At 40.5% G+C, this 24,166-nt stretch overlaps 1 protein-coding gene across 1 annotated transcript in view; it reads right to left on the reverse strand.

The window, feature by feature from the left end:
* Window positions 1-790: 790 nt before the first annotated feature.
* LOC134213169 (uncharacterized) overlaps window positions 791-24,166 on the reverse strand; it is a 319,429-nt gene continuing 296,053 nt past the window's right edge. The window contains exons 6-7 of the mRNA XM_062691850.1: window positions 19,467-19,577; window positions 791-3,041 (exon numbers count right to left, since the gene is read on the reverse strand). Coding sequence (XP_062547834.1) covers window positions 2,013-3,041; window positions 19,467-19,577 — 1,140 coding nt within the window. The 3' untranslated portion in view covers window positions 791-2,012. The remainder of the gene's footprint in view (window positions 3,042-19,466; window positions 19,578-24,166) is intronic.

The raw sequence follows: 24,166 nt of genomic DNA on the forward strand, positions 1-24,166 counted from the left end.
CTAAGCTGATGCAAGGTAGGGAAATGGTACCAGTCTGCTGCACTTTAAACGATGTCCATCATGTCGCCGTAAATTCAGGTGTGGTCAATGGTTGGTAGTAGTGGTGGTTGGTCAAATAGGGCTTTATTAAGTAATGATCACAATTGAAGTAAATTAATTTTAATACACAACACTCTACACTTATCGTATTCACTACATAGTCAACTGGGCACAGTTTAAGAACTTTTACAGTTGAAAACCTAATAAAGAAAAAAAAAAAAAAAAAAAAAAAAAGCTTTTGATTGTTATCGGTTCACTTTGAAAATTGCGCAGACTGTTTACAGTGGTAAATTTTGCTGATTGCTTATCCATGCTTATCCCTTTCAACCATAATGTTAAAGCACTGTCGGATGAAATTTTGATCAACTTTCCAAGAATTATTAAAAACAGCACGAGCCCGGTTTGGCAGGAAATCGTTCTTCTGTTCACAGATGTTTTTGCTGGCAATACATAGCCGTATCGGATGTTTGTCACATCTACGAAATTGGAAAGATAACGGTCTGCAGGAGTGAGTGATGTAACCCTTTGATAGGATCGACCAGTATCGAAACTGACAATGACTGACGTGACCGAAATTAGAATTTTCAAGGGTTTTTTATAAGATTAACAATTACCTTGGCTTAGGTAAAGGAGAAAGCTGACTATGTTTGAATTGGCCAGGTTTTAATTTGAAAACAGAATAGTATTCTGTCGCCACATCAATTATATTTCTTTGCTTTCTAGATCTAATAAATCGAACAACAAGGACACATTCCGAGTACGTATTCCTGCACAGAACACAGAAAATTAGTTTATTATAAGCAGAACAAAATCTCCCTCACTTATAGACACACGTTACATCTTCATGGTTATCGTTTTGTCGCATCTCTGGCTGTTGGGTGCGCTAAGTGGCGGCAATAAAGTTGATAATCCTTATACCTACGTACAACACATTCTTCAGCACACTTTGCATACCTTACGATCTACTACAGTTTTTAGGTTCAATTTCATAATATTTTCCTCGCTTGATTGAGGATCGCGGACTTACGTTTGTTTTCTTCAATTACACTTCTGAATTGAATTTTATTTACAGAACTCTGCTGCCACCCGTTGCCATTGTGTGGTGCCCTTTCCCTCTTCTGAACACTTCTCGTTTGATTGCCTCTTTCCTGTGGTGTAGTGATTAGTAGTAGTGCAACGCCTTCTGGTAATAACTATTTTGTTTGTAGACAATATAGAACAATTCATAGTTTTTCACTTTTCAACCATTTTTATCTGATCCTAAATTTACGATTCTTTTTGTTTCAATAAATTTGTGTTGTTTACGCTTCTGTTGCTTTGAAACGTACTTTGGGAAGAAAGATCACTTAAGCTGCGTTCTAAAAAGCAGTCGTTTCACTATCATTTACTTTGTATTGGCGTAATATTGTTCGTAGGAAAATATTTTCTTTTCAGATGATGTTTGTATATAATTCTAATTATGGTTTGGAATTCCAGCATGATACAAAAGCTAAATTCTGATATTTTTGTATGCTTGATTTGTGTCTCAAAATCTACCGATTGTGTACGGTTTCAGTGCATTTCAATATGATTTCAATTTTTGTGGAATTTATTTAGGTAACCTGACTCAGTCAGCAATTTTGATAATTTGATTGTTCTCGATTCGATTACTCACACAAAGTGTTCAATTATTGTATACAATTATAAAGGAATAAATAGCATTTCGAACATCACTGCTGTACAATTAAAGTAATTTAAGTAGGGTTCGACACTAATGCTTTGATTAGCTCTATGAATACCCCCAACTTCTGAGGTTTGGAAAAGCGGAGGGTTTCACGCCTCCTCTAATTCAAATCACAATCCAAACAATGGTCTCTCGCACCTACGAGTCATCACAACTTAGACAAGGGTATCACTAGCTGCAAGGATGAAGAGACGTTACTTAAACTAAATATTCATTAAATGCTACCCCTCACATGGGGTTTTGGCTCAGGTCACGCATAGCTCTGCGCCAGATTTTGCTGCGACTGTTGCAACTGCAGCTGGCATGGATCCAGATGAGCCAAACTCCCGTCCAGGTTGAGGTTCATATTGCAGCTTCCCCGTTCGACCCAGTGCCTCAGGCGACCTCTCAATTCCTCTAAACTTTTCGATTTAGCCTTGTTGATTCGTTTATATTTGACGTCCTTCGGTTTAGTTACCGATCTGTGATTGGACATGACCCGGTTGAAATTGGTCACGGCCCCTACCTTGCAGCCGTTACTCGGAGGTGTGTCCTCTACATCGCAGCTGCTGTTGGTAATAATTACCGTCGTCATGGTTGTACTGGTGATCTTTGTCGTAGTTGTACTTTGGTTATCCTTGGAGTCGTCCGACTGATCGGAGGAAACACATTTTTCCGTTCGATTCTTGAATTTGTCCCTTCGTTCACTTACGGGATCAGCATTATTGGAACCGCCTCCGGCGCCAATATTCCCCCCACCAGCGGCACCGCTACATTGCGGTTCTGGGTCTTCCTCCACGCTATAAACAGTTTCCAGTACTTCAGGTCGCCTAAGGAAGCAATTCGATCGCCTCGTGTTATTATACTTCAGGTTTGTTGTTTCGATCGCGTCTGAAATCGACCGTACGATTGTCACATCGTTATTGATCTTATTTCCGCTACATCGTGACTTAAGCGAGCCTCCACCAAAGTAGATCGAACTGTTGCAGTCCGAGTCCACGTCTTCCAGAACCACGGCCGAATCGGAATCATTCAACGAATCGAAGTCATTACTATTGTTGTTACTGTTCAAGCTGATGACGGGATCCAGAACTACGTCTATAATCCCATGGTCAATTAGACGACTAGAAAGAGTTTCGATAATTTTCTGCTGCCGGTAGATGGTTAGCTCTCGTTGATACAAAACATTCGAGACTTGCTTCTGCTTACGCATGATACGCGACTCCAGTAGCAACAACTGGCTCGTCAGGTAGTTGAGTTGTTCGGCCTTCTCTTTTTGCAGACGATGGTTTTGTTCTTGCTGTAATAAGGAAAAAATACGAATAGAATGTTGCAATTAGTGTAAATTCAACTCAAATGGACGATTTCATTACTAAAAATTATTTGTGATGAAACTGTTTTAACCCTCAGTCAACAATAGACTGACTTTTTTTATGGGAAACTATGAAACAGCAAGTATGCTAGAATATCAAAGGACCAAAAGTCAGAGTGTCATAAATGACAAAGGATGACAAAGACAAAGCTTGCTCATAAGTAATTGCTCACGTACCGAAGCTTATTGGGCGTAAAGCAGCATCACCGGTAAGGAGGGAAACCATCTGCTGGCGGTTGTTCATTGGTGATGGTGAACACATCTTACTCGTTCACCAGCTCGTTCAACAGCATCAAGGTACCTACCAATCGTTCCCCCTGGAATATGCTTCCGGAATGGGTATCGGCCCTAAATTAATTTCGTTGCTGGTACGTGATTCTACGAACTTGTACGTGCACGATACAAGTCCGTACCAAATTTCATCTATCAAGCAAGGGAGAACGTATCATTTGAACTTTATATGGGTCACTTTATGGTTTGAGGTAATTAAGTGAGACGTTTAATATCTGTGGGGACGATTCAGCACTACATTATGTGAAAATTGTAACGAATACAGCATTTCAAGCAATGCATTGACTAAAATGGAAAGTCAAACATATTTTTAATGTGACAACAATCATTCTTCGAAGGACGGAAGGAGACCGGTGGTAAACAATTCAGAAAGCTTTTTTCTTCGCCGAGAGAGATGATCTTCAAATTCTAATTCACATCAAATTTGATTTTTTCATATTTGGTGACTTCAATGCCAAACACCGTTCATGGAATAATGCTCAAAGCAATTCCAACGGTTCTGCGGGATATTATGCTATTCAATATCCCGATGGCCCAACTTGTTTTTCATCCACTCGAAATCCTTCTACAATTGATTTGGTTTTAACGGATTCAAGTCAGCTGTGTGGCCAATTGGTAACTCATGCTGACTTTGACTCTGACCCCCTTCCTGTGACATTTGAAATCTCACAAGAAGCCATTAACCATCCAATCAACTCTACTTTCAATCCTCATAGAGCTGATTGGGATTTATATAAAACGTATATCGATAGAAATTTTGATATTGATATTCCTCTCGATACCAAAAGTGATATTGACAAGGCTCTCGTATCTTTGGCAAATTTATTTGTCGAAGCCAGAGACATTGCAATTCCTAAATGTGCAATTAAATTTAACTCCATTATTAATGATGACGATCTTCGATCAGTAGCTGAAGATCCGTCTTAAAAATGTGAGGCGAAGGCAATACCAAAGAGCTCGCGATCCTGCTTTGAAAATTATTTGGCGAGATTTGTGAAATGAAATTTAGAAACGTTTCGCTTTTATGGGAAATACCAACTTTGAGAATAATGTTTTATTGTTGGATCCCAGTTCGAAACCTTTTCAAAAATTAACAAAATTCATTAAAAAAAAACATCTAAAGCCAATTCCAGCGCTTAAAAAGGGAAATAAAATTGGCAAATGGCAACCAGTCTCAAAAACTTGATCAGCAGTTTGAGAGTGCCCATAATTTCAGTCCAGGTCTTACTAGTCAACAACCAGCTTATAAGTTTCCCACATAAGCCGAGAGCTTTTTATTTGAAATCTTCCAGCAGACATATTGTCACTACAAATAGGATTCCAATGTTTTGGTCTAGCGAAGTCAAATATTTGGGACTGCTAGATCAAAAGTTAACTTTTAAAAACCACATTCAAGCCAAACGTAACAAATATGTTCAATTTCTTTATACACTTCTTCTTCTTATTGGCATTATTATACACTTATAAATAGATAATCAGACGAGCTCGGTGGTCTAGTGGCTACTGCTTCTGCCTGATAAGCAATTCTAAGCTAGTCCCTTTTCTACTTTGTTTTTCTATCTTACTACTTTTTGTGTTTCACGTTCTACCAAAACGATTCCTACTTAGAGGTATGCGCCGGTCCGAAAATTGATGGCGGCGGCGGCGTTTTCGGCGTCACGCCGAAAGCCATTTTGTCCGGCGGCGGCGTGTATCGGCGTGGGTATTTTTTTTTATAAAATTCATTTTTTAATTTTTTTTTGCATTTTTTAATTATATTTTCAAGACATTAACAAGAGAATCTTTAGAAAAGTCTGAGGAATTTTCTAACAAAATTCCAGAATGTTTTTTTTTTCCAAAATATTAATTTGGAAATTATTTTCGAATTTTTCACGGAAACCACTTTAAAGTTTCAAGATTTTTTTGGAATTTTCATGGGAAGCTCTTTAGAACTCACAAATATTAATGGAAATATCTTCAGAATTTCTATGAGAAATTGATCCAAATTTCTACAGGAGAATGTTCAGAAAATCAAAGAAAAGTTTTTGGAATTTCTGTTTAATAATTTTCGAAATATACTCAGAAAATTCTGCGGAATATGCGCGAGAAACTTTGAGGAGTTTCAATGGAAAAATCATTGAGAGATGCTCCGGAGTTTTCAAGGAAAATTTTTCAGAGCCTCCGCGGAAAACTGTTGGGATGTTCCATAGGAAATTTAATGGAATTTTCATTTTTTTTTAAATTTTACGGAGAAAAATGTGTAGAAGCAACCTGATTCTGCAACAATAACATTGTTCAGGGATGAATCAACCATCCGCGATAGTTCACTGGTTTATTTCTACACCAACAAACTAGACACAGTCTAGTTGATTCAATCGTATATGTATTTTTTTACCATGCACAGCTATCACTGTCAAATAATCAGGGATCATAGTGCCCACTCATACTCACGAGCAGAGGATGCTCGCCCACGCAGATTTTCACCGAGAAATCATTTTGCGGGAAAGAAAAATATCCTAATAAGAGATAGTTATTTTTCCCTCACTGTCAAAGCCACGTCAGATTTGCTTGTTTTCTTGCTTCTTTTATCTATCCTTTTATTCATGCCTTACCGAATGCAAAAAGCAGTCACGTGGGAATACGGCTAGAGTGAGCGCAACCCACCGCCATTAATATTGGTGTTCTGGGTTCGAACCCCGTTGCGTTCTTAATTTTTTATAAACGCACACTGAAAAATTTCGCAAAAAATTAGTGAGGCTAAGAATGATAAAACGAAAAAAAAAAATCATCAAGTAGGCACGATTTTCGTTTCTTTCAGACCTGTCATCGATGTTTGATGCAACAAGCGAAACAGTCGTACAAGATTCTTCTCCGTTTATAGAAAACTCTTCAAAAAGTCCACTAGGAATTTTATTAAATTTCCACTAAATCTTTTCAGAATTTGAACATTTATTTGTTAAATTTTTACGAAAAACTGACATGCTTTGTTTTGCTCATAGGAAAATCTTCAAACATTATTCAGAAAATTACTAAAAAAATGGGAAAGGATCGTTTGGCCGAAAATCAAACGACGGAAAGATTGAAACAGTTATAACTTAAAAACGGCTTGACCAAAAATTTCATTTGGCCAGAGCGACGATCGGTCGGAAAAACCGTTGTCTCTAACAGGTTGTTTGGCCGAAATAGTCATTTTGCCGAATGAGTCAACAGGCCGAAATTGCCGTTTTGTCGTAATGGACAGAAAGGCAAATGGCCCGATCAAATCACCGTCGAACCGACGTGTCACTGACGATGATCGCACACTTTTTAATGGTCATTAGCTTGCGCGAGAGATCGCTCCTGTAAAAAAGAGCTAGGACACAACTCCATTGCAATGTTAATACCGGTAGGTTGGTGGCTGAGGTACGAAAAGTTCGCGAGCCATTATGGGGGTGGCGGTAGTGCTCGATAACTTTTCATCATGGCGTCGTGGGCAGCAAATTTGATTTGTTTTCTATGGGGTGACACGTCGGTTCATCGGTGATTAAATGACCTTTCAACCAAACGGCCATTTCAGCCAATTGACCTTTTCGGCAACACGACCTTTTCAGCAAACGGTATTTTCGGTCAAATGACCTATTTGCCCAAACGACTTTTTCAGCCAAACGACCAAACAATATTTATTTCGGCTAAATGACATTTTCGGCCAAATGAGTCTAATGATTTATATGGCCATACACCTTTCGGCCTAATGACCCTTCCTGTCGTTTAATCGAAAGCCATTCGGTGAAAAGCCATTTCTTCGAATGCCGGTTGGTCGAATAACACGGTAAGCCGAATTCCATTTGACGGAAACGTTTGTTCGTTGTTTCGTTGTTTCTTTGAGACGAAAATGGTTTGACCGAAAATGTAATTTGGACGAAAGCGACATACCGCGAAAAGAGGCAATCGGCCGAGCTATAATTCGGACAACAAAGCTGTTTGTCCTAGCAAACCTTTAGGCTCAGGGCCCTCCTTAGCCTAGCGGTAAGTTGCGCGGTTATAAAGCAAGACCATGCTGAGGGTGGCTGGGTTCGATTCCCGGTGCCAATCTAGGCAATTATCGGTTGGGAAATTGTCTCGACTTCCCTGGGCATAAAAGTATCATCATGTTAGCCTCATGATATACGAATGCCATATTTGGCAAAACAACATTTGGCTTTCGGTTCTTCGTTCAAAAATTCTATCTCAACAAGGGATAGGGTAATTCGGGTAATCCTTCAGAATTTGCACTTGAAGTTCTTCTTAGTTTTTTCAAGAAAATCATTGGTATTTTCACGAAAAATTCAGTTTCAACGTGATGAGTTGGGGATATGTCTCGAGAAATTCTGCAAACTTTTTCGAATTTTAATCAGCGTGAAAACCATAGTTAGGCGAAGAGACAAATTTTTAAACGGCGGCGCGCCGATGCAAAATTGTCGACGGTGCCGGCGTGCCAAAAATTGTCGGCGGCGGCGGCGTGGCGGCGCACAACTCTATTCCTACTGTTATGGTGTCAGGCCATTAGGTCGAAGAAAATTTGGCCGAAGGTCATTAGGTCGAATGGCCGCTGGGCCAAACGGTCACTAGGCCGAATGGCCATTAGGCATGAATAAGAAGAAAGAAGTAAAAAGTGAGAAATGAGAAGTTTTTCCTTCTTCTTTTTTTTTCTTTCTTCTTCGCTCTTCATTCTTTCTTCTTCTTTTTTCCTTATTTCTTCATCCTTATTCCTTTATCCGTCTTTCTTCTTCCTTCTTCTTACTTCCTTCTCCTTTACCTTCTTCCTCTTCATTCTTGCTTCCTCTTTCTTCCTTTTAACTTCTTCGCTCTTCCTTCTTCCTTCTATTTTCTTATGTTTTTCATCTTCTTTCTTTTTCCTTCTCCCTTCTTTCTTCCTTCTTCCTTCTTATTTCTTCTTTCTTTTTACCTCATTCTTGTTTCTCCCTTCTTTCTTCTTCTTTCTTTATTCTCCTTCTTCCTTTTCCTTCTTTCTGCTTCCTTCCTCCTTCCTGCTTCTTCCTTCTTTCTTCTTCATTTATCCTTCTTCCTTTTACCTTCTTCCTCCGTTCTCCTTTCTTCTTCCTTCTTTCCTTAGATTATTCATTCTTTCTTTTCCTTCTTTCTTCTTTCTTCCTCCTTCCTCCTTCCTTCATCATTCCTACCTTCATCCTTCTTCTTTCTTCTTTCTTTCTTTTTCCTTCTTTCTTCATCCTTCTTTCTTAATCCTTCTTTCTTCTTCCTTCTTCCTTCTTTCTTCTCCTTTATTCTTTCTTCCTTCTTCCTACTTTCTTCTTTCTTATTTCTTCTTCCGTCTAACTTCTTCCTCACTTCTCAATTCTTACTCCCCACTTCTAATTCAGCGTAATGGCCATTCGGACTAATGACCTTTCGGCCTAATGATCATTCGGCCAAATGACCCAGCATCTATCGTTATAATCTTCCACACTAACAATTCCAAAACCTCTCGAGGCACCTATGAGAGGTCGTAGAGTTCTGCCCAAATAGGATCTGAATCCTACACCAAATAGAGCTATGTATTTAACGCCTTGGCTGTTGTAGACAAAATGCAAAACGCAATGAAAACACATTTGCAGGATTTGTGACTGATGGACCAAAATCTTCTAAGGAAACCTCGTCATATCTCGCAATGGGCAACAGTTGGACGTTTTTCTCGGGGCACAGAGAGATCCTCGATCATTTTAATTTGTTGAATGTATTGTCAACTGTTTATATTTGTATGTTTGTAAAATAATTTTATTGTAATATGGCTCCCCGACGAAAACCTTGTAACTCAGGTGTTGAGATTCTTCACTTACCTAGATGTAAGTTAAGTAATTTTAAGTTCTGTCATCATGTATGGTGTTTTTTTTTCCTGTTTTCTGGCATCTGTAAGTGGTGCGTCAGGAACAATGGTTTGGTTACCGTCTTTTGTTATCGCTACCGTTACCGTTATGTTATCTTTTCTGTAACCTAAAGTAATGCTCGAAGTTCCATCATTGCATGGATTGATTTGTTTGAGATTGCGTAATTTAAGTTAGATTAGGAAGTAATCGTCCTCCTCAACACCTTTCCTCCAATCAAATTGACGAAATTTTTGTGGATGCTTCTAGACCATCCACAAAAATTTCATTCCCATTGGTTGAAGGTTGTGTTATAGTACGTTCAGATTATGAGCTATATCACTTGATATAGCGAATCTTGACATGAGATGCCATACACGGAGATTTGAAAAAACACATTTTATGTATAAAAATCACCCACCTTGAGATGCAGTATGGAGCTGTCAAAAAGGTGGGTAGTATGATTTTTTGCAAAATGCTTCAAAATCACCCACCTTGAAATTGATAACAGTAGTAATAAATGTGGGTATTTTTCACTCCATTATGTTTTTTAAAATTCGATTCAGACAGTCAGAAGGAAATTTTATTTAAATTTTTTTTTCGTTGGATTTAAGTCAGGAAAATGACAAATAATCAACAGCTAGTTTCCGGAGTGTATCGGGAAGTAGTATTATACTTTCAATGTAAGTTAAATTTACTTTTTTTCAGTTTATTCCTAATATTGTTTTGGTAAAATTGTTCAATATTTTTCTTTTTCGCAGATTGAACTTTTACGAGAATATCAAATTGAATGCTGAAAGGACATACGACTAGTATCGAGCATAAACTGGCCGAGCCCCGGATCTGGATTCACCAAGTAAGCGGCGCGGATTGCTCCGACATGTTTGGAACCGAGTTTGAAACGATGGCCTGCATCGTCCTAATCATCATTGTATTATATCATTGTATTATATTATATTGTTTATATTGTAATTCAGATAGAGCAATAAACTAATTATGTGTTCCTTCTATTTTGCTTTACAATCTTTTTTAATTATCTGATTTTTCTATAGTTAAACCAAATTATTTCAAAATTACATGGGTGAAAAATAACCCTCCTGCACAGGCCCAGGATTAAAAAAGATGGGTGAAAAATACACATCCATTCTGACGTACAGCCCTTTTACCCATTTGTGAGTATCGGAGACTTACCCACCTTATGGGTTAGTCCACTCATCTCGAAGGTGAGTGAAAAAACACCCATTTCAGAGTATTCCTTTTTCTCCGTGTATGCATTATTTCCAGAGAAAACTAGATGTACAAACACTGATGTCAAGATGCTCTATATCAAGTGTTATAGCTCATAATCTGAACGTACTATTACGGTTTTATTTTACTCCCGAATGTTTGAGTGCAATTGCGCATGTATCATTCCTGCATGTTCTGTGCTTGGGCCTAAAGATAGGCAATAAAAATACAGAAAGACCCAGATACAGACTTTATATAGGTCAGAGTCTATTATATATAGAGTTGCGCAAAGAATGAAGCCAAATCTACCTATTGAACTGTCAAATCGTCTACCTATCGAGCAAAGTAAACAAATGCTTGTTGGTGAGGCGGAAGTATTGTTATCGCATAATGATAATTATGGCGATTTAAAACTCATGAATTGAAATGTTTTAGATTTAATCTAGAAACAGCTTCGAAAAACATCAATACATTCCCTAATAAAGTAGTAACAAGAAACTCTCGCTTAACTTTTCAAAAGGACCTAAGTAACATTTTTTTCATGAATTAATTTGAATAGCGCAATCAATAGAACAACATCAAAGCTATTGATTGCTGTATTCAAATTAATTCATGAAAAAAATGTTACTTAGGACCTTTTGAAAAGTTAAGCGAGAACTCACGTGTTTGCACTCTGTGGGTGACTAGGTTACCGAATTAAAAAGCTTTCGAAGTGAACGCTCCCGTAAAGTCACTTGAAGGGTTGAACAAAAGTGAAAGTTGGCAACAGAATAACAAGAGCATCATTCAGAATAAGTGTAAGAATATCCTCTTTGCGTAACTCTATATAATAGACTCTGATATAGGCCATTGCGCGCGGCAAACCTAACCTCACTATTTTGACAGGTACTGGTCCTGTTATTTACGTTTCGGACTTAGATTTTTTTTTATCCAAACCTAATCTGCATATTTCACGATGTTGAAGACATTCCGTAAATTCCGCATTCAATTATGGGTAGGTGTCCAACTTACCATACTTTCCCTTCTTCAGCATTCGCTAGGACGTGGCCAGGACAGATCTTGACTATTGGAGAGTGCATTGCTTCCATCCTAAGAGATAGTGATTACTCTCAACTCAATATATGTGTAACGGATAAGAGTGATGCAACTCTCATACAATAGTCCAGGTAACTCTCATACAATAACTAGTGATGGACAAAATGGTTCAATTTAGTGTGCGGCTCTGAGCCAAGCGTTCACTTCAATGAGCTCGTTGACTCCTTACAAAGTTTTTTTTTTGTGAATGAAGCATAAAAGCAAACTGTTTTATGATATCTTGTATATTCAAATGTGATTTTATTGATATTAAAACGCTTGTTTCATTTCATTTATTTAGTTAACATCTAAACAGATAACACTGAATCAACAATTTGACGCCACAATGCACGGTTCGAGGCCGCATCTCTCCAACCTCGGATATGCCCCACGCTCGCCAAGTCGTTTTGCACCTGGTCTGCCCATCTCGCTCGCTGCGCTCCACGCCGTCTCGTACCTGCCGGATCGGAAGCGTACACCATCTTTGCAGGGCTGCTGTCCGGCATTCTTGCAACATGTCCTGCCCATCGTACCCTTCCGGCTTTAGCTACCTTCTGGATACTGGGTTCGCCGTAGAGTTGGGCGAGCTCATGGTTCATTCTTCGCCGCCACACACCGTCTTCTTGCACACCGCCAAAGATGGTCCTAAGCACCCGTCTCTCGAATACTCCGAGTGCTTGCAAGTCCTCCTCGAGCATTGTCCATGTTTCATGTCCGTAGAGGACAACCGGTCTTATAAGCGTCTTGTACATGACACATTTGGTGCGGTGGCGAATCTTTTTCGACCGCAGTTTCTTCTGGAGCCCGTAGTAGGCCCGACTTCCACAGATGATGCGCCTTCGTATTTCACGACTAACATTGTTGTCAGCCGTTAGCAAGGATCCGAGGTAGACGAATTCCTCGACCACCTCGAAGGTATCCCCGTCTATCGTAACACTGCTTCCCAGGCGGGCCCTGTCGCGCTCGGTTCCGCCCACAAGCATGTACTTTGTCTTTGACGCATTCACCACCAGTCCAACTTTTGTTGCTTCACGTTTCAGGCGGGTGTACAGTTCTGCCACCTTTGCAAATGTTCGGCCGACAATGTCCATGTCATCCGCGAAACAAATAAATTGACCGGATCTGTTGAAAATCGTACCCCGGCTGTTACACCCGACTCTGTGCATGACACCTTCCAGCGCAATGTTGAACAACAAGCACGAAAGTCCATCACCTTGTCTTAGTACTCGGCGCCATTCGAACGACTAGAGTGTTCGCCCGAAATCTTCCCACAGTTTTGCACACCATCCACCGTTGCTTTGATCAGTCTGGTAAGCTTCCCATGGAAGCTGTTCTCGTCCATAATTTTCCATAGCTCTACGCGGTCTATACTGTCGTATGCCGCCTTGAAATCAACGAACAGATGGTGCGTTGGGACCTGGTATTCACGGCATTTTTGAAGGATTTGCCGTACAGTAAAGATCTGGTCCGTTGTCGAGCGGCCGTCAACGAAGCCGGCTTGATAACTTCCCACGAACTCATTCACTAATGGTGACAGACGACGGAAGATGATCTGAGATATCACTTTGTAGGCGGCATTAAGGATGGTGATCGCTCGAAAGTTCTCACACTCCAGTTTGTCGCCTTTCTTGTAGATGGGGCATATAACCCCTTCCTTCCACTCCTCCGGTAGCTGTTCGGTTTCCCAGATTCTGACTATCAGTTTGTGCAGGCAAGTGGCCAGCTTTTCCGGGCCCATCTTGATGAGCTCAGCTCCGATACCATCCTTACCAGCTGCTTTATTGGTCTTTAGTTGTTGAATGGCATCATTAACTTCCCTCAAGATGGGGGCTGGTTGGCTTCCATCGTCCGCTGAACTGACGTAGTCATCTCCTCCGCCGCCTTGACTTTCACTGCCTGTACTCTCAGCGCCATTCAGATGTTCCTCGTAGTGCTGCTTCCACCTTTCGATCACCACACGTTCGTCCGTCAAGATGCTCCCATCCTTATCCCGGCACATTTCGGCTCGCGGCACGAAGCCTTTGCGGGATGCGTTGAGCTTCTGGTAGAACTTGCGTGTTTCTTGAGAACGGCACAGCTGTTCCATCTCCTCGCACTCCGCTTCTTCCAGGCGGCGTTTCTTCTCCTGAAAAAGGCGGGTCTGCTGTCTCCGCTTCCGTCTATAACGTTCCACGTTCTGCCGGGTACCTTGCTGCAGCGCGACCGCCCGCGCTGCGTCCTTCTCCTCCATAATCTGTCTGCACTCTTCGTCGAACCAATCGTTCCGTCGACTTCGACCCATATACCCGACGTTGTTCTCCGCTGCGTCATTAATGGCTGCTTTGACCGTATTCCAGCAGTCCTCAAGAGGGGCCCCATCGAGCTCACCCTCTTCCGGCAACGCTGCCTCGAGATGCTGCGCGTATGCAGTGGCGACATCAGGTTGCTTCAGTCGCTCTAGGTCGTACCGCGGCGGTCGTCGGTACCGAACATTGTTGATGACGGATAGTTTTGGGCGCAGTTTAACCCTCACCAGATAGTGGTCAGAGTCGATGTTAGCGCCACGATATGTCCTGACGTCGATAATGTCGGAGAAGTGCCGTCCATCAATCAGAACGTGGTCGATTTGTGATTCTGTCTGCAGTGGTGATCTCCAGGTGTACCGATACGGGAGGCTGTGTTGGAAGTAGGTGCTGCGAATGGCCATATTCTTGGAGGAGGCGAAATCAATTAGTCGTAGGCCGTTTTCGTTCGTCAGCCGGTGAGCGCTGAACTTTCCAATAGTCGGTCTAAACTCCTCCTCTTGGCCAACCTGAGCGTTCAAATCTCCTATGATGATTTTGACGTCGTGGCTTGGGCAGCTGTCGTACTCACGTTCCAGCTGCGCGTAGAATGCGTCCTTATCATCATCAGTGCTTCCGGAGTGTGGGCTATGGACGTTGATTATGCTGAAGTTGAAGAACCGGCCTTTGATCCTCAACCTGCACATTCTTTCATTGATCGGCCACCACCCGATCACGCGCCTTTGCATTTCGCCCATCACTATGAAAGCTGTTCCCAGCTCGTGTGTGTTGCCGCAGCTCTGGTAGATGGTATGATTACCTCTAAACGTTCGCACCATTGATCCCTTCCAACAAACCTCCTGCAGCGCTACGATGCCGAATCCACGGTCCTTGAGCACATCGGCGAGTATGCGTGTGCCGATGAAGTTGAGAGATTTGCAGTTCCATGAACCGAGTTTCCAATCGCTAGTCCCTTTTCGTCGCAGTGGTCTTCGCCGATGGTTCCGGTCCGTACTCTCTTGTTAATTGTTCGTTGCTTATGATTTTTTAAAGGCTGGCTTGCAGGGCCTGACACAAAACCCCCTAAATTTCCGGAGGACCATTCCTCCTTATTTCCGGTGGACCATGGTGCACAGTTTCACTTCGAGTCCCTCGCTGGCACTCGGACGATGATCAGCCGCCCCTAACATGGAGAACAGACGCTGTTGTGAGCCGATCCTGACATGGAGAACAGACGCTCAATAAGATTTGCACCTCCGGAGAGGAGCATACCCCCCCTTCCCTGTCAGCATACGACCATAGTTCCCACCGGGTTACCCGATCTTCCCTAAGGTTGCTCGTATCCCGGCCAGCACCGCGTAAACGCTTGTTTACAAATCCAAATTCGTCCAGTTAAAAGTTCGTCGGAATCCTTGAATCCTTGATTTATCTACAAATTTCCATATCGCCTAATCAAGCCTGCAAGCAGTTCATAACAAAGTTTCTTGATGATTTCCAGCGTGAATGTAGCATCACACCACGGAAATCTTGCCCTTGGATTTTCCCCATATTTTCAAAACGGCATGATAAAGGCTTTTGATAGGGTTCCGACACAGAGAATCGAAATTCCGGCCTGTATTTTGACATGGACAACAAAAAAGTTTCGGAAAATTTACCCGAGGAGTAATGCTTCCTTGATGTACAAGAAAGCTTTACACCATTGTCTCTACTTTAACGCATGCAACAATTACTAATCATACTTGTACGTTAATATTTTCGAGCTACAGTTACAAATGTCAAACAATCAGATCATGGATTCCAAATGTGAAGGAATAACTGCTCTTAAATAAACGAACAGTTAAGTTAGTCACCCATGCATTCAAAATGGACAGGATTTCCGAATAGGAAAAAAATCCGGCTTCCTTGAACACCAAAATTGAACGACTGTTATTTTGAGCCATTGATTCATTTTAACAGCGACCGTTCATATGAGAGCAACGGCTTAAAATTATAGAGTCTTGGTTCGTTCGCTCTTTCTCACGATTCGGCTCAAATGAACGGCTCGTGAGCGTTCGTCCATCTCTATCACAAAGGGCCATGGCTTCGTAAAGTGTTATACACGCCTGAGCCTACCAAATAAACGAACTTGAAAAAAAATTAATAACAATATTCGAAAATATCCATTGATTGGGGGTTTACAATATTCAGATCACAAAATACATGCCTATATACGCGAACTGATTTACTTTTAGTCAAGCTTCAGTATAGGCAACATGTAATTTTCAAAGATGATGGAGAAATGAGTCGAATCGAATGGAGCTTTTTTGTTTTATCATTATGCGTAACATTTTTAAATTGTGTACGGCTATTGCACATTGTGTGAAAAATTCGACATTCAGTACATAGAGGCAAACTTAGTTTAAAGCCATGGATCGATCCAACATCACCATGCATCTTCATAATTGTCCCGTTGCTCACTTTTAATCACCTCACCAAAAAATCATATTCCACCGCTATACGTAAAACGAGGCCACCTCATCCTTGAGGCGATTTTTCCTAGCGCTTTTCTCATTGATCAAAAGGCAAGCGGTGCTAGAGCGGTTCTGTGAGACGGCTAGACTGTGAACAGGAAGCGTTTAGGGGAGAACAGTCCAAAATGCACCCTTAAGGTCACTCCTGACGGAATCCAAGTTCCAAAGTGCTCGCGTTTTCGGGGGCACATCACTCGATTCAGAGGCGGCGCACAACTGTCATTTTTGTTGATTTTGCTTTGCTGCGTCGCAGCATGCGTGAAAAAATAAAAATGACAGTTGTGCGTTGCTTCCGTATCGAGTGGTGTGCCCCCGAAAACGCGAGCACTTTTAAACTTGGATTCCGTCAAGAGTGACCTTAAGCACTTTACATTTCATAATGATCTCCTATTGAAAACAAGATTTTTATGACTTTCTAACGCAATTTTAAAAAGTTTTAAAAATAAGCCTGGGACAAAACGCCCGAATGGTGGTGTAAGAAGAGCTAATTGCATCTAAAATAATGGTGAACGCATGGTTGTTTTTTTTTGTCTTAATGAATTGAACGACAATTTTACGGGTGAGGTGAATAATTCACAAATCGTTGAATTTAAGCGAAAATGAATAACTTATTATGAATTGTAATGGTAATAATCATTCATAAATGTCCTACAATTTAGTTTATATGAGTGATCTTATTAGTGACGCCATTTTGTATCGTGTGTGCGTTATGCACTGTTCTCCCCTACATGTGAAAAAATTGGTGACTTTCAGATCCGACGAGGATTTGTGTGACAAAAAGGGTCACACTGAACGTCAGAACGGAAATAAGAGGTGTTTTGCGGCGATGAGAAAATATTAATATCGTTCCAAAAAAACTACCACTACTAATGGGTGTAAATACGCTTCAAGCGCCTGGAAGCTTCCGCATCGCGAATTTTCTTACTTCTTTCAAAGCTCTATGTTTCAACTGAAACTCGGTTAGCTTTTCAACTTTTATTCTTGAAATTTCCACAGAAATAAACATAAAGCTTCATGTGCCTACCATTTAATGAACATGGATTCCCTCCTTAGCCGTGCGGTAAGACCCGCGGCTACAAAGCAAGACCATGCTGAGGGTGGCTGGGTTCGATTCCAGGTGCCGGTCTAGGCAATTTTCGGATTGGAAATTGTCTCGACTTCCCTGGGCATAAAAGTATCATCGTGCTAGCCTCATGATATACGAATGCAAAAATGATAACCTGGCTTAGAAACCTCGCAGTTAATAACTGTGGAAGTACTTAATGAACACTAAGCTGCGAGGCGGCTCTGTTCCAGTGTGGGCATGTAATGCCAATAAGAAGAAGAATCCTTCCCTATCGAACAAATGTAAAAAGCATTCAACTGAAAATATTTTAAATAGTTATTCAAAAAACTACGAGAAAGGAAAGAAGATGGTATGAAAGAACAACTAAATAACATGGTTCTTAGTACATGGTTAGTAAATGTAGATGATGTGAAAATTCAAACCATTTAGTGAAATGCGACTAAAATGGTTTATTTACGCTGTTTAGAAACATCCATTATACTACCTATGATTGCATATCAGTCCCATCTTTGCTGGATTTCCTATTACAATGCGACAAATATGCGATTGTGGTCAGTATAATAATTGATTTAAAAAAAACGATTGAAAAAATGATATCGTTTTTTGCCTCTAGCATTGATACAAATTTTACTCACAGAAAATATAAAATCCAGCAGACGACCATCAATCCAAATATAAAAATTAATCGTATCCGTGTAACTTGAGAATAAATGGACGGATTTTCTTCGTTTCTTCAGCAATTAAGAGTTTTGCAAGGACAACAACTTGTGTTCGGAAAAAAGCAATCGACAGTGAACAGTGAAAAGTAGCTTTAAATCTTTGTGCAATTGCAACATGCACAAAAAATGTTTTTTACCACCAAAAACGTAAGGCGACTGAGACGACCATTGTGGCAGTCATTTTTGAACTCTGTCGTGAAACTCCTTAATTGAAAACGTAGAGTATACATATGTAGTATTCGACTATGGTGTAACATACTGGGAACCCACATAGCGCCATCCCGAGGGGCATAAAAAAATGTATTCAGGAACTGTAATATATCTGAGGGCATCAATCATTTTGCTCGTTGCTTGAAAGCTGTATCGCTCAACACACACAAAATAGATTCATACCTACCATAAATCAACCGATTGGCTGTTGGTGGCATCAATTCAAACAAAGCATCTTCCTAAATCTTCACCGTATCAGTGCAGCCTGCGTGCCCGATAAGACTGACAAAGCCATGAGTTGACATCCGCTCTCAGGTCGTGTATCGAAAACCAATGCAGATAGGTTGCCTTTTCTTTCATGATACACCATAGACAGATATGGGAAAATCTATAAGCTTGTTTTTTAACAAAATGGTTGGGGGTTGTACAGAAAGGTTTCAGTTGTTGTATTCGTTCGATTGGAACGATCTCGACATTTTTAAATAATGAATGAATTTACAAACGCAAGTAATAGTTTAAGTAATAGATGGGTCATAGACACAAAAATCTCAATCACATAATAGCCAAATTACTTTGAATTCACTGTAACAATCTTGCTACTAGATCTCATCACAACTCCCAGTAGTACTATTATCGAACCCAGATCAAAATATGTAAGCCCATGCGAGAGCAGCATCCATCATCGTATTCCCCCAGCGAGATGACATTTTTTTCGGAAAGCATCATGTCAACAAGTTTATCATCCGTATATCCTTGACGACTCGGTTAACTCTCACCCAGCCAGATACCGCAAAAAAATCCCTCCACTTCGCACCCAACCGAAGCGTGATTGTTTGACATCAGTCCGTGTCACTATGATAGCGTGGCATGTTCTTCCGGGCGATAAACCCACCTCTGTCAACGCGTGTCGTGGATGGAAGAATTGGAGGAAATCTTGACAGTACGAAGAGAGCGTTATATAATTAAGTGGCACTTCATTAGCAACCAGAAGCCGTCAAAGCTTTCCTCTCGGTTTCCCGCCAAAGTCTGATTTAATTATTCCGTCATCTAAGGCTTCTTGTTGACACAAACATTGGGCAAACCGCCTTCGGCATCTGGCGCCAGCAAGGATTTCTTCAAGACTGCCATACACCATACCGATACTATGTAATGGTGATGCTGTGTGCCAAAGTATCTTACCTGCAGTGCGTAGGCCTTCTTCCAGGACATGATCTGCTCCGATTGGCTGCGGCAGCGACTTCTCAGCTCGTTGATAATGAGATGCGCATTTTTCATATCCTTGGGCTCTTCCTGTCGGGTCGGGGTTCAGGGAGAAACAAAAACAGACAACTTTAGTACAAAGGAAAACGGTCTACTAATAAATGATTAAAGGGATGCGTTTGATGAAACGATAACTTATTCAGGAAATTTCAGCATCATCTGGCCGAGTGCCGTTGAATCTTGATAAAGAATATAATTATAATGCTTTTCGTCGGAATAATTTCTTCAGAAACATTTCTTTGATTCAGCTTTAATATAAAAATAAGAAGTGAACAGTGAACCAATGGAAATGTTTCACTCTTGCTGATATTGAGTAATGGATTTGGGCTTGTAATTTTTCCTTTCTCGTACACATGAGTACCTTACTACCGCTAGGTGGAATTATCTAGGTTTTTTAAACAAGGTTAGGAATTCCTTAGGGACTGACCAGTGACCATATACAGAGGTCTGCTATAATCAAGCGGCCCTAATAAGCAGATTGTGTTACTCTACTATCGCCTTTCGCCTTAACTCCGATAGTGTTACTCTTCATTGTGTAACAAAGTGTTGTGCCTGTCATTTCGAGATTTGTGAGATTTTTGCGATATTATGTTCCCTTTATTAAAGGTATAAATATAATACAACAGTAATTTTATTGTATAAAATTATTAACTAACAGTCTGTAAGTTACAGCTAAACTGATAACACTAAATAAACAATTTGATGTCACAATACTCGGTTCACAGCCACATACTTCAATCCTCGACCGAGCCCTTCCCAAAACTACGAATTCTACGCAGTGAAAGATGAAACCAAAACCAACATAGTTTGATTTTGATGTCTTTGTTTGATATGTTTTTGTTTATTTTAACGGTTAAAATATCGCATCGGAAACTATGCCCAGGTTTTTTACACGGTTTGGTTTTAGTCGATCAAGACCTTTAGCGTTAATGAAACAATGACGACGGAGGTCCTTCGTGGCTTAGTAGGGAAAGCCCCTGTCTAGTGTACTGGGGTCGTGGGGTCAAACCCCACCGAAGGAAGCAGTGGTTACCTCCAATTCATTTTTCGAACTAAATCTTTCACATGTTGTACATATGCACAAATCAAGTTTTAAGACATATCTAGTCATTAATTACCACGCCGGGTGGCTTATACCCAGAATACTGGTAATGAACTTTTAATATATTTTGTTTAACCTTCCTAGTGCATTAAAAAAGTGACACATATCCATTAGCGGGTCCCGAAATGACTTGAATTCGCTTCCAAAAGTTTATTTTCAAACTAATTTTTAATCTTTCATAATTAAATGTATGGTATGGATTCCGCGAATGTCGTTACCGACTAGTTTTCACAATTTGGCCATTTTGATTCCCAGGATTCAATTTTGGAGGAACATAGATTCTTAGGCCAATTTTTGGCGTGATTTTTTGCCTTTCGAAGGGTAATTATGGAATTGCGTAGCAACAATCCCAATAGAATATAGCCAATGTCTATGTCCATGGATCAACACAATTCCTGGTTATATCACCGTCCGGTGTTGCTCCGGAAAATCCGGAACGTCCGTAAAAGTGATCAATTCATGAAACTCTTTATAGAAGAGCGCGGTTTTCTAAAGCTTTTTAATATCGAACGCTGAGTAACAAATGATTGTGGTGATTGGTGCCCCTTTTTGATGGACCTGAGTGGCCACCGAAGTTCCTCCAGAAGATCCGGCACGTCATCAAAGTGATCAAATAATGAAACTTATCATAAAAGAGCGCGTTTTTTCCAAAACTTTTCATTATCGTACTCTGTATAAATATTCGCAAAAGTGGTCAATTTCTGAACAGTCACCGGGGTTCTCCAGAAGATCCGGAACATCTACAAAAGATGATAATTAAAAGAGCTTTAAAAAATTCTTCCTATTGGGCCGATACAAATATTTAAAAACAATTATGTCTCCCCCCCCCCCCTTTTGCCCAAAAACAATATTTTGAGGGGGGGACAAAAAAAAAAAATCCGGGTAATTTTCAAAACATTCTTTAATTAATCCGTGGAGTTTTTAGATTTTTTTTCCATTTTAATATTTATGTTTTACTAGTAGAACCGATGAACTTAGTTTCGCCTAAAATTGATTTATTCTCTGAGAAATATGGAGAAATTGGTGTTTCATTTGTGTGGGAGCCCCCCTTTCCAAAGGTGGGAGAAGTCTCAAACCACCTAAAGAACCTTCCCCAGCCCCAAAATCCTCTGCATACAAATTTTTACGCTGATCGGTTCAGTAGTATCGGAGTCTATAAGATTCAGACAGACAGAAATTCATTTTTATGTATATAGATTATCATCCCCCTTAACCTGTCGGAGACCAGTAGGACATAATTTAAATTAAATATTTCTAACGGCCTTATCGTTATCTGAGCAAGACATGAACGAATGTCGTGACCCGTGCCCATTTTCCAAAGTGTCTATCGGAGGTCTTCAGGAGGATCAGGAACATCGGTTAAAGTGGTTAAATACTAGTAGAGCCATTTAAAAAAAATACATTTTCTTGCCGTACTCTGAGCAAAAAATCATTGTTGTGACCTATTCTCGCGGATGTGAGTAGCAACCAAAGGTTCTCCGGAAGATCCGTATATGTAAAGTGATCAATTTATAAAACTCACCTTAGAAAAACACAGTTTTCTTGAACTTTTTATTTTCCTACTTTTAGTAACAAATGATCGTAGCCAATTCTCATGGGTTGGCCACTGTCGGTCTTCAGGTAGATTCAGATCTTCCGTAAAAGCGGTCAATCCATGAAACTTATCATACTTTTCCCATTATCGTATACAGAGTAACGGCATAATAATGAAAAACGGCATGGCATAATTTGCTTTCATGAGTCGATATTGTATCATAGATCATCAACTCATGAAAGTTTGACTGAAAATAAAAATGACTTTGGTTGAATCTTTTGGCAACTTTTGCTCAAAAATTTCCAGCAAGTTGATGTATCACGAGGAACAAATCTTATAATTTTTAATTTTCATTAACATTTTTATAGCAGCAAAAGCGGTTCAACTATGATCAAGTTGGATATAGGTTCAACCACATTTATTTTCTAAAATTTGAAAAATAGTTTATGACATATATTGTTGCTATTCTGCGCGAGCGTGGTTCAGAGGTGAGGACTTAAGTCCAGGCTTCATTCGCACGATTTCGAGACTTATGTCCAATCACTATTCACTAAACACATATTTCTACAGAATAAACCTGGTCGATAGCAACCTATGTAGACGTGGAGCCGGTTACGATGACATCGATCACGTAGTTTGGCATTACTCGGAAAACGACGCCTCCAGAGAGCAACCCTTGTGACTCGAGTTAAACAACACACATGAGCTGGGAACAGCTTTCATAGTGATGGGCGATATGCAAAGACGCGTAATCGGGTGGTGGCCGATCAATGAGAGAATGTGCAGGTTGAGGATCAAATGCCGGTTCTTCAACTTCAGCATAATCAACGTCCATATCACACACTCCGGAAGCACTGATGATGATAAGGACGCATTCTACGCGCAGCTGGAACGTGAGTACGATAGCTGCACAAGCCACGACGTCAAAATCATCAAAGAGATTTGAACGCTCAGGTTGGTCAACTATCCGTCATCAACAATGTTCGGTACAGCACTACGAGAAACATTTGAATGGCGCTGAGAATACAGGCAGTGAAAGTCAAGGCAGCGGAGGAGATGACTACGTCAGTTCAGCGGACGATGGAAGCCAACCAGCTCCCACCTTGAGGGAAGTTAAGGATGCCATCCAACAGCTAAGACGATCCCCACCAGTGCGTAAATTAAGCCAAAATAGCAACCTCCATCATGACGCGAACTCGCACCGGTCGTTGGTAAACGAGTTTGGGAAATGTAAACGCAACCTTCGGTGAATAGCGAGTTGGCAAATTTGGCGACCCGCTCCAACCGTTGCCAAAGCATCACACGGAAATATAGAGTAACGCATAAATAAAAAAAGTGCCGCCTTCTGAAAAATTGTTCGGTTATTCATCATCAAAACCATTGTGAAGGAGGTCAGTTTAGTTTGGATTTCAACTGATTGGCGGCGCTAGTGCATATGAAATAAATAACCTGATAGGTTAGATATCTCGAAATCTGGAATTTTTAGAATATTGCCGCCTTCTACAAAGTTATTCGGGTGGTCAAAACCATTATGACCAACGCAGGTTTAGATTAAGATATAACCGCTTGGTGGCGCTAGTGTATAAGAAATAACCTGCTAGGTTAGATATTTCAAAAACTGAAATTTTTAGAATATTGCCGTATTCCACAAAGTTGTTCGGGTGGTGCAAACCGTCATGATGCAAGCAAGTTTAGTTTTAAACACAATCGCTTCGCGGCGCTAGTGTATAAGAAATAAACTGACATAATAACCATCCTAACAGATAATTGGGATAACTTTGTAGAAGATGGCCACTTTCTAACTCTAACGGATTTAGAAATATTTAACCTAACAAGTTATTTCTCATACACTAGCGCCGCTATGCGTATGAATTCCAAACTAAACTAGTCTTCATCATAAATGTTATGGCTACCCGAACAACTATGTAGAAGACAAAATCTTTCTAAGTCTTATAGATCTCGAGATATCCACCCCACTAAATT

This window comes from Armigeres subalbatus, chromosome 2 (assembly GCF_024139115.2).
Source record: "Armigeres subalbatus isolate Guangzhou_Male chromosome 2, GZ_Asu_2, whole genome shotgun sequence".
Lineage (NCBI taxonomy): Eukaryota > Metazoa > Arthropoda > Insecta > Diptera > Culicidae > Armigeres > Armigeres subalbatus.